The sequence below is a fragment of the Dendrobates tinctorius genome, unplaced genomic scaffold (assembly GCF_039654945.1).
Source record: "Dendrobates tinctorius isolate UK_male_01 unplaced genomic scaffold, ASM3965494v1 ptg000009l, whole genome shotgun sequence".
In the NCBI taxonomy this organism is placed as follows: Eukaryota; Metazoa; Chordata; class Amphibia; order Anura; family Dendrobatidae; genus Dendrobates; species Dendrobates tinctorius.
This window is the reverse complement of record NW_027361677.1, coordinates 24,087,241-24,098,850: the sequence shown is the minus strand read 5'-3', so window position 1 is coordinate 24,098,850 and position 11,610 is coordinate 24,087,241. Positions and strand designations below refer to the sequence as shown.

The 11,610-nt window shown below is 44.4% G+C and overlaps 1 protein-coding gene and 1 pseudogene across 1 annotated transcript; one reads left to right on the top strand and one right to left on the bottom strand.

Moving 5' to 3' along the window:
- Positions 1-892: 892 nt before the first annotated feature.
- On the bottom strand, positions 893-2,329 carry LOC141097601 (lysine--tRNA ligase-like). The gene is made up of 6 exons (XM_073584859.1): positions 2,127-2,329; positions 1,920-2,005; positions 1,697-1,782; positions 1,486-1,612; positions 1,175-1,318; positions 893-1,092 (listed from the first exon to the last, which is right to left on the bottom strand). Exons 1-6 carry the CDS (start codon positions 2,296-2,298, stop codon positions 1,009-1,011), a joined length of 699 nt encoding a protein of 232 aa, XP_073440960.1. The 5' UTR covers positions 2,299-2,329; the 3' UTR covers positions 893-1,008.
- Positions 2,330-9,571: 7,242 nt separating this feature from the next.
- On the top strand, positions 9,572-10,603 carry LOC141095556 (carbohydrate sulfotransferase 6-like; annotated as a pseudogene).
- The last annotated feature ends 1,007 nt before the right edge of the window (positions 10,604-11,610 follow it).

The window sequence follows — 11,610 nt, the reverse complement described above, 5'->3', positions numbered from 1 at the left end:
ATTGTTACAGTGGTAGAATACACATAAAAATGCATACACATAATTAAAAAATAATACAAAGACACTGCTACCTAGAGGTGTCAGCACAACTATCATATATTGTTTATACATATAAAAAATGATATTTCATGCAGAAATGGCCCTAAAAAATCCTTTATCAGTAGTCAGGAAAAACCTGAACAATATAAATCCATAAGTCATTAATTAAATCTCAAAAACATAAGGATCAGGGAATATAAAAGAGTAAAAGTGCTAAAAAATATTAAAAAATATATTATTTGTGCAAAAAATACATAATAACTATATATATATTCTATAAATTCTTTTGTGTCTAATGCAAAGAGACGAAGATGAAATACGAGTTTCGAGTCCTTCATCACAGAGGATCCTATTGTGTGGTTCTTGCCGTTTTTTTTGGCTAGGGCACAGAATGGAGTGGAGTACCAATGTCGCCTCTGCAAGATACACCTGATGGTTACAAATACCTTCAGAAGACTCACAAATGAGCTGTCAAGGAGGCGACCTGTTCATTGGAAGCCATTCCAGGTGACCACCTGATGAAGCTGCTGGAGAGAATGCCAAGGGGGTGTAAAGCGGTCATCAGAGTAAAAGGGGGTACTATGAGGAACCTAAGGTGTAACAAGGTTTGGTCCTTCTCGTTTCCATATGTGTTCCTTCCTTCGTGGTTTTGCCGCCTTCTGTCTGAATCTACAATGTGCACCTTATCTCACTGTATGAACAGACGTGTCCAAATTTTTATATACAAGAACTGGAATCTGAGCATGACGATGTATGAAGAGCGGCCATGAAAGCTCAGGACCATTGTAACCGCCTTCGGCACTGGAATCATACCACGGCTACCACCGTATATTAACACTCTACACGCCAAGAACACAGTTTATATAATTTATTTTTCGGTATAAAGCAGCACAGAGCTGTGACGAGGTGTAGACAGAGCCCCTGACAAACACGTATCAAACAATTTAAAAGAAGACAGATTTCAAAAAGTTACACAGACGTCCCGGAGTCCAGACTGGGTGCAGATTCCTTCCTGTTGTCTTCGGGCTTCATGGCTGGGAACAGGAGCACCTCCTAGAGAAACGGGAGAGCTGGTAGCAGATCTAAGTCACCTCCGCTGTTTGGGATAACCCCGGAACGGTCAAAGTGCCCTTACCTTTATATTATTGGAGTCCGTCAAGAACATGGTCAGTCTATCAACACACATCCCCCAGCCGGCGGTAGGTGGCAGGCCATATTCCAGGGCAGTGCAGAAGTTGTCATCGATGAACATGGCTTTATCATCGCCAGCTGCTTTGGCCTAAGAAGAGGAAACCATTCACATGGCAAATTTAGGATTTCTCTTAAAAGTTAGAGAGGACACGACCCGCACAAATCAATCAGGATGAGGTTGGCACATGTTCCTATTTCTGATCGATTTTTAGCGCTGGGAGACAAGATGGCGGGAGCTAGACATTAGTTATTTACCTTTGCTTGGTCTTCAAAGAGTTCCCTCTGCCTGACTGGGTCGTTCAGTTCTGTATAAGCATTGCAGATCTCCTTCTTCATGACAAACAGCTCAAACCTTTCCGTCAGCCCCTTCTCAGTTCGATGCCTTGGGTGCAGGGTTAGGAAACCGGATATAAATATGTATATTACAGAAACGCCACGTCCGCTCAGGTTGTAGGTCGGGTCTTACCATTTAGCAAGAGGGCTCATGATTTGCGGATGGTCACAGATGTAAGTTGGGTTGATGCAAGTTACTTCCAAGAAGTCACCAACAAGCTGGAAGAAAAAAAAAAGTATTTGAAGGATCTAGATAGTCAGCACAATTTACCAAGGTGTCGTATCCCTTTAAATACCAGAGATCTGATGGATGGGCATAGGAGGCGCAGTGCTGCCCCTTTTCTATCCTCACATACCTTATCTAATAGCCTCGCCGTGGTCCGAGGCGGCTGACACTCCACGCCCTTCTCTGCACACAGATCATCCAGGAACTTACGGGTTTCTGATATAGAGAATATGACAAAGACAACCATTTACAAACTTTAAGAACATATTTGTTCTTGGACGATATGGCTAAAATTGATGCATTCATACACTCTCCCCCCCCCCCCCGTTATGCTTACCTTCAGTGTCAAATTGATCGGTAGCGGGGAGCTTCTTTCCCAGAACCTTCTCCAGCTCGTGTACCATGCTGATTCTCCTGAATGGGGGAGTGAAGTCTATCTCCTGGGCTGGTCCTTCTGGACCCTCCGGGTGGTAGATCACTTTGTAACCACCGGTAATGTGTTTAACCATACCTGCAATCAGAAAGGTAGTGGACTAATGACCCAGTAAAAGGGGTGAAACAAAATATCCTCTTTTCACAATTTTATATTAAGAATTATAAGATTTGCAAGCAAACTAAAAAAGGTAAATATTAGAAAAGAGAAATTTAATTTGTGCTGCCTTATTCCGGTCCTCGGTCTCCACTTGTGCACCCGACATCCTCAGCTCCATGACATCATGGCGTCACATGAGGAATGGTCACAAGGCGTAAGAGGGACAACATGGCTTGTGTCCAGGAGGCCTCATGAGCCCCATCTGTCCCTCTGTTACCGCCCCTGTCACACGCTGCCATACATAGTCACACAGGTGATCTGGCCGCATGCACAGCATCAGCACCGCCATCTCCTGCTGTACACCGTGCCCGTCATGCAGTGTATACAGCGCTGTGCAGAGGTGGAAACATGCATCCTTATAAGAGCGGATGACGCCTGCATCTAAGGTAACACATCTCATATATGTTCCCTGTCTCATTCAATTAATTACTTGTTATTGGGTTACACAAATGACTTTCCTTTTTGTAACATCTACAAGTATCTGTCATTCTTAGGTCTTCCTTGTTGTAATGTAATTGTATATACGTTTAATGGGAGGGGTAGAAAAAATGTCAAGGGCTCAATGGAAAATTGGGCAGGCAAAGGCTGTCACCCTCCCTTGAGAATACGGAAGGAGCCAATTGAGGGCCCTTGGTTTATCCTATAACCCCTGACCCCTCACTCTTAGGATCTAGGAACACTTTTATGGCAGGTCTAAGCGACATGATATAAAGGATAATAGTGGGAAAAGTGATGACCGTCTATATGGACTAGACCTGCCCTCCGTATGGAGAAATGTCAGGACATGAAGGGGAGTCAAAGGATCATTGGATTGTGTGTAGGAATGAGCGGACCCTTGGATGCTCGGGGTCATCAGATTCAACCGAACTTTAGTCCAAAGTGCAGTTCCTGTACCAGAACTCTACCGAACTTGAATCTGAACCCCATAGAAGTCAATAGGGAACTGAAGTGCTGTACAATGGTCTCTCTCTCTCCATCTCTATATCACTCTCTATGTATCTCTTTCTCTCTGTAGCTCTCATTCTGTCTTTCTTTATCTATCATCTATTGTCTATTTATTGTCTATCATCTATTATTTATCTATTATCTATCTTCTATTATCTATCTATATATCTATTATCTATATATCTTTATCTACCTCTCTCTCTCTCTTTAACCATCTCTATCTCCTTATCTCTCTCTCGCTCTGTCTTCCTCATTATCTCTCTTTCTTTCTCTCTTTTCATCTGTCTCTCTCTCGTACATGTCCTTATTTTCCTTTACCCGAGAACTTCTACAGGAAGATCTATGCAAGATCCTAATGCCCTGTCGTCTGCCTTGATTGTAGGCTGCCTGGTACATGATCATTCCCATCTGGCCAGTTTCTGTTTGCATGCTTATTGCCATGAGAAGCGCAGAGACGCTCAGTGTCTGTAGACTGTTTCCTACCCGTAGCTGCTACATGATGTGACGCGACATTTCTCACATACACTAGAAGTGGAGTGCTAATGTAAAAACATGTGCGTCCACTTAACTTAGGTAGAGGACTTAAACTCTATTGCCTTCTATTAGACATATTACCTCTAAAAGTAAATATCGACCCTTTAACAAGCCTTGCCACAGGATACAAGTCTAACCAGAGACTATTTACAGACACATGTTTTGGGGTGTTTGCCCCTCTTCAGTGCAAAGGAAGATATTAGTTGGCTGGATGAGAGTCCTCTGAAGAGACTATAACGAGTAACGTTTCTCATTGTGATGAGTGACAAGTCGTGTAAGACCCTACACCAACTTGGCACTCTCCACAAGGAGAGACATTAACACATAAAATCTTACCAGAAGCTTCTCATCCATCCAAATCTCTTGCTTTGCACTAAGGAGGGGAAAACACCCTGAAACACTTGTCTGCAAATAGGATACAACCAAAGCCAGACACTAAGTCATGTGGCAAGGCTTGTTAAAGGATTGATATTGACTTTTAGGTTGGTTACTTCCATTAGGAGTCACTATAGTTCAAATCCTCTTCCTCGTCAAAGAGACCATTTGCATATATAATTTCCCAGAGCAACATTGCATGGCCTATAAGTCTCCTTATGCCAGCTTGACCTGCTACACAAGGAGAGCCGTTACCCCTTAGACATCCTTTTATCTGCTAACATTATAGTATATTATTGGCCAGTATACACCTTCATCTTTGATCAATTACTTCTGTGTTGTATACAATGCATAAACAAACCAATCACATTTGACCATTGTTGAGACTATTACTGAATTATTTACCCCCGTACCTGTGACCTCTTTTATACATTTTGTTTGTTGCTTCCAGTAGCCTAACTTGAAATTCGTGGGCCCCAATGCCCTATCTATAACAAGATAGTTCAGATATCATGGCTATATACTGTATTAGCATTGGTCTATTAATATGGGCCAAAAGGACCAGAAGAGCGGACTGTCAGTCATTACATGTCTAACTTTATTGTCTCCTTTCATTTACCATAAGTTCTGGAGGCAGATTCTCAGGGAGATCTATGTCCAGCCCATAGATCTTAAGAGCTCATTTACATATTAAGAAAAATGTGGATTTCTCTGCAATAAAACATCAGATCGCCTATATCAAAATATCATTTTGTTCAGCTTCCTATGACCTACATGCCAATATGGATGGCTTAGGAGAGTAGATTCTGCTGACAGATTCCCTTTAAGGCTGGTTTCACATTAGCGCTTTTTAAGCGCACGCACGGCCGGGGGTAGCTCCGCCCCCGAGCCGGCTCTCTGCCCGGCGTGCCCACCCCTTGCTTGTAGCGCCGCCTCCTAGCGCACAGCGGCGCCTGCGATCGGCGCACCCTATCTTTAGCATAGGGTGCGCAGATCGTGCGCAGGCCATGCGCTAGTTGCGCTTTGACCTGCGCTGCGCACTTTTGACGGTGCGCTGTGCGCGCCAAAATCAAACTTTTCGGATTTTGGCGCGCACGGCGCAGTCAAAAGTGCGCAACGCAGGTCAAAGCGCAACTAGCGCACGGCCTGCGCACGATCTGCGCACCCTATGCTAAAGATAGGGTGCGCCGATCGCAGGCGCCGCTGTGCGCTAGGAGGCGGCGCTACAAGCAAGGGGCGGGCACGCCGGGCAGAGAGCCGGCTCGGGGGCGGAGCTGCCCCCGGCCGTGCGTGCGCTTAAAAAGCGCTAATGTGAAACCAGCCTAAGCTGGACATACACATATTAGTTGAGCACTTATTTGACAGAAAGTTATTTCTCCCGCCATCCCCATATTTATAACTGGACCTGCGTTCATATATTTTTAAAGTGGAAAAAGCCGCTGCCAAATGTCTCTGCCTTATCTGATGAAGAACAATATGGCCTGGTATTACAATTCAAACTCCCTGACCCTTATCTCTCCACAACACCATCTGCCAAGGGAAAACTGAAAAATCTCCGTGCACATCAGAGATCGATGAGTTCACTTTTGCAGTCAAACAGTCCTTTCACCTCTTGGTCCCCTGTGTGGCTGCACATGCTGCACCAATGATATGTCCACCCCTGGACCTCAGTTAAATACTGTTTTTTTCACAATTATAATCCCTAGTTTATCTCCATTTCAGCATCTTAAAGGAATTTTAGAAAAATCCATCCTCTGGCTGCAGTTTGTTGCAAAAAACAAACAGCACTTTTCTCACCCTCCTCAGGTCCAGCGCTGAGTCTCTGCAGCTTCTCCCTCTTCTTGTCATTGCTGATGTCACGTCGACATCGCTGCAGCCAATTATTGTGCTCAAAAGGCTCTGCTTAAGTTGAGCTGATTAGCTGCAGTGCTTTTGATACGGCGTTAGTGTTGCAGACAATAACAGACACCGGGAGCAGTGGTGGAGACTCAGTAGACTCAGTGCTGGACCTGGGGAGGGGGTTAAAGCTATAGGTTTTTTGTTTTTTTTTAAACAAACTGCAGCTAGGGAGCATAGATCTTCGGAAACTCCTTTTAGACACCCATACACAGTACATGAAATCTGCCAAACTGAACAATATTGAATAGTTGTATCCTACATGCATCATATTGAGCATATACTGTAGAATGATGATCATGACCGAGGGCATAATGCTACTCAGACAAAACAGGGTGAGGGTAAAACAGAGTAGCAATACTTTATTGAACCACAAACGGGCAGATAACACGTAGCACAGTCTTAGCAAAATACCCAAGATGGTGCACATTACAGAGTCTCACCCTGCCGCTGACTCGCTGGGACAAGAGCAGCTTTGACTTCAGAGCTTCCAGGGCCGACTACTACCACCTATTGCAAGAGAAGAGGTAATGACAAGCTTAGGAAGGTGACAATACATTTAGGTACAACGCCAGTTGACCGGAGGGTCACAACCTTGGCTTCAGCTTCCGCAGACGACTATCCCACCTGTGACATGCACAGAGAGAAGGTAACAACAAGCTTAGGAAGATGTCAGTCCATTGAGGTACAAGGCCAGTTGAGGGTCACAGCCTGGCTTCTCAGAACATGTCCATGGAGCCAGGCGACCACAGGGTCCCATTACTGGCTTTCACAAATGTATCCTTGAGTCAGTGATGGGCAATGGAGCAGAATCTGTATTCTTCCAGCCGGGCCCAAGATCCCCTAAGCTGGCATCCTGTAGAATGTCAAATCTCTGTTCCTCATGATGGAGCCATGCTGTCTGGGGTGCTGTCCTGTAAAGAGTCTCTGGTCCTTTGGATGTTTTGACTGAACATCTGCCTCTCTCATATGGAGGCATGTAACCTCTTTTTATAGCTAACAAATGTCCTTCATCCAGTATTCACAGGTAAAAGTGAAGAATGGTGATGAGAGCAAGTCACATTATTTGATTATTTAATCTATTTGCATAGTTTTTCCTCTCTATTTTAAAAGTCAACAAACAAACTAGCTGGCCTGGACAATGTGTAATCAACATATCAGCAAATATCATTTTTCCATGACCCTTTTATCAGTCTGTTTTCTTGACCAACCAGAAAGAAACACTAAAAAATAGGTATCTGGTTAATTAAGATACAATGGTGTGTCCTCACAATAACCCTTAACAAGTTACCCATCAGAGTAACTTGGTCTTCTCTATCGCTTCGTTGGGGGACACAGAAACCATGGGTGTATGCTGCTGCCACTAGGAGGCTGACACTATGTACATAAAAAGTTTAGCTCCTCCACAGTATACACCCCACTGACCGGCACTAATTTCCTCAGTTTAGCTTAGTGTCAGTTTAGCTTTCAATTCTTTTCCAGAAGACATTGGCCTCCTGTCCGCAGGTCAAGACCTTTCTTCAGGGAGTGGCTCATGCGGCACCTCCGTACCGCGCTCCCGTGGATCCATGGGATCTCAATCTGGTCCTGGAGGCTCTTCAAGGGTCACCCTTTGAACCTCTCAGAGAAGTCTCCCTATCTCTTCTCTACTGGAAAGTAGCCTTTCTGGTGGCTATCACCTCCATCCGGCGCATTTCGGAATTGGCGGCCCTTTCTTGTCACCCCCCCCTTTCTTGGTACTCCACCAGGATAAGGTGGTCCTGCGGCCCCCGCCTTCCTTTCTCCCTATGGTGGTGTCCACTTTCCACCTAAATAAGGACATTGTTCTCCCATCCTTTTGTCCGGGTCCAATCCACCCTCTGGAGCGCTCCTTTAACAAGCTAGACCTGGTCAGGGCGATGAAGGTCTACCTGGCTAGGACGGCTCCCTTGCGGAAGACAGACTCACTTCTCGTCATTCCAGATGGTGCGCGGAAAGGTCAGCTGGCCTTCAAGGCTACTATTGCTTGCTGGATCAGATCAGCAATTTTGGAAGCCTACCCGGTCAAGCGTCGAGTGCCCCCTTCTGGAATTAGAGCTCACTCTACCCGGGCAGTGGGTGCCTCTTGGGTGGTGCGCCACAGAGCCTCCGCGCTGCAGCTTTGCAAAGCTGCAACCTGATCTTCGATCCACACGTTTGCCAAATTTTACAAGGTCCACACCTACGCTTCGGCGGACGCCAGCCTAGGCAGAAGGATCTTTCAGGCGGCGGTGGTGAGTTCTCAGACCTAATGGAAGTTTGCTTCTCCCTCCCCAGGGACTGATTTGGGACGTCCCATGGTTTCTGTGTCCCCCAATGAAGCAATAGAGAAAACAGGATTTTTGGGTTGCTTACGGTAAAATCTGTTTCTCGGAGCCTTCATTGGGGGGACACAGCACCCTCCCATGTTTCTGCAACTCCTGTTCTTCTGTTGGTTGTTGGTTACAGTTGAGTTGTCTGTGCTGTTGTTACTCTATTTTGATACTTCTCTTACTGCTTTCTCACTAACTGAGGAAATTAGTGCCGGTCGGTGGGGTGTATACTGCGGAGGAGGAGCTAACCTTTTTCTGTACATAGTGTCAGCCTCCTAGTGGCAGCAGCATACACCCATGGTTTCTGTGTCCCCCAGTGAAGGCACCGAGAAACAGATTTTATGGTAAGCAATCCAGAAATCCTGTTTTTATGCCTTGACATAGGAGCCGGTTCGGTGCAGAAACGCGTTGGTATTAATAAAAAACAATTTGTAATCCCAAGGCTCTTCATTACCGCAGCGCAGCCTAAACGTGACAATTTCCATTTTTTCTATCCATTTAGTTTTGATTCCTACTGAACTTTTGAATACTATTTATCCAAATGTCCAAATTGTTAGTCTTGTTTTCAATCTATATCGTTTCGAAGGCTTGTGTGCCAAATAAAATAATCACACAGTATAAATCAGTAACTCACAGTCACGCTGGGTGAGGGAGAAGCAAGGTGCACAACAACGGGAAAAGGGAGGGGAGGCCCAAACACTAGGGAAGGGGGGAGTGGAGACCCCTAGGCAGATCTAAGAACACCCTGTCGCTCCTGACATCCCTAATTAGGTTTCGCACCTATTGCCAAGCAGGACCCTAATCCCTGCCTAACCCTAGCGATAGGCCCTGGCTAGGGAGGGGACGATGATAGAAGTGTCAAATGTTGTGGTTGATTTTGTACATTAATGATTTACTAAAATTTTATCTAGTATACCTTTGTAACTTGTAGCTTACAATTTATTCTTATTAATTGATGGATTTAACTAATTTGTGTTTTTTTTTTTTGTTTTTTTTTTTACAGAAAGAGGTAATTACGAAACCATGGCCAGGATAAGGGTGATGGGATGTTTAATTTCTGTAGTAATATTCCTACAAATCATTTTCCTGGTTAATTTACACCAAAAATAATATGTTAATTCACCAACTATCGAAGAGCTGAGGAAGGTTCATCTTCTCATCCTTTCCACGTGGAGGTCTGGATCATCGCTCTTAGGTCAGATTTTTAGCCAGCACCCTGATGTCTTCTACTTGATGGAGCCGGCTTGGCACGTATTGAAGACCCTACCGCGCTACAGTGCCCACGTTCTTCACATGGCCATAAGCGACATGGTCCGATCGGTCTTTAAATGCGATATGTCTGTGTTTGATACATACATAGAAAATAAGAAGAAAGTTTTGAATCTATTCCATTGGTATTCCAACAAAGCTCTCTGTTCACCCCCCGCGTGCTATTCCTTTTCTCGTTCCAACGTCACAAATGGAACGGCTTGTAGGAAACTTTGCGGAAACGATTCTTTTAGTAAAGTGGAAGAGGCATGTGAAAAATACAGCCACATTGTTGTGAAAGAGCTTCGATTCTTGGACATCACGGTGCTCTATCCTCTTCTCAAAGACCCTTCCTTAAAAATGAAAATTCTTCATTTGGTACGAGACCCTCGAGCGGTCGGCAAGTCTCGCGGAGAGGCTCCAAGAGCTCTTGCGGGGGACAATGGCATCGTCCTCGACACGAACGGCACGAAGATAAATGACACAAGCTATGAGGTCTTACAGAAAATCTGAGAGTCACATTATTATGTACAAAACGGCCACCCACAAACCTCCTCCATTCCTAAAAGGGAAATACATGCTGGTCAGGTATGAAGATCTGGTGAGAAATCCATTAGAAAAAGTGGAGATGTATAAATTTGCAAATTTACAATTGATGGACCATCTTAGTCAATGGATCTACGATATAACTCATGGGGAAGGACTAGGCAAAGAAAGGAAGCCTTTGAAACCACTCCGAGAAATGCACGAAACGTATCGGAAGTTTGGAGGAACGTTCTACCCTTCCCGAAAGTCAGGCAAATTCAGGACGTTTGTAAGGAAGCCTTGACTGCTTTTACAGTCATATGTAAAAGTTTGGGCACCCCTATTAATGTTAACCTTTTTTCTTTATAACAATTTTGGTTTTTGCAACAGGTATTTCAGTTTCATATATCTAATAACTGATGGACTCAGTTATATTTCTGGATTCAAATGAGGTTTATTGTACTAACAGAAAATGTGCAATCTGCATTTAAACAAAATCTCATCAGTCCATAAAACCTTTAAAAAATCTGTCTTCAGATATTTCTTGGTTCAGTCTTGATGTTTCACCTTCTGTGTCTTGATCGGTCAGGTTCAGCCTTTCTTACCTTGGCCATGTCTCTGAGCACTGAACACCTTGTACTTCTGGGTCTTCTCAGTGGTGGTCAGGTTCAGCCTTCCTCACCTCGGCCATGTCTCTGAGCACTGAACACCTTATACTTCAAAGTCACAGACTTCATCATGTCGCTCTATCCCCTTATCTCTGCCCAGGGCTCGTCTAGTGTGCCCCCTTGCTATTCTGTATCAAGTCTTTCTGTATCATCTGGCTGCCCTCACCGATAAGTTAAGCTTTGGGAGGGCCCGTCTGAGTGAGGGCCTTGGGGCGACTTCAACCTCTGCTTCTCCAGAAGTTATGCTACTGAGAGAGCAGTAAGTGAGGATACTTGTAAACTTGAGTAGATTAAATTCTCTCATCTTTTATTAGAACTTAAATATTTTACTGTATGCAGAAATCCTTATGAGATATTCAGCCCCTTCCACATTTACATTAGGTCATCGGGATATTAGTAAAAGTACCAAGAAGCAGGTGTCAGAAGAATCGTTCTAGAAGCAGCATTGATGTTCAAAATATTTATTTTTGCATAAAAGTTGTTACTAATATGCAAAGAAGAAATAAGAAAGTCTGTAGATACAGAAGCTTTCTATAGAAAGGAGCAGATGTTGATGATTCCGCTCCTCGGCCTTTGGTTGCACTTGTGCTGTTTTTGCACATCCAGGTCTGGATCACACACGATGGAGAGGAGAAGAGCAGGGATGTGTGACGTGTGATCTGTGTAGATGGAGTTTTCCTGAAGTCTTACAGCACCGCGATCAACCAT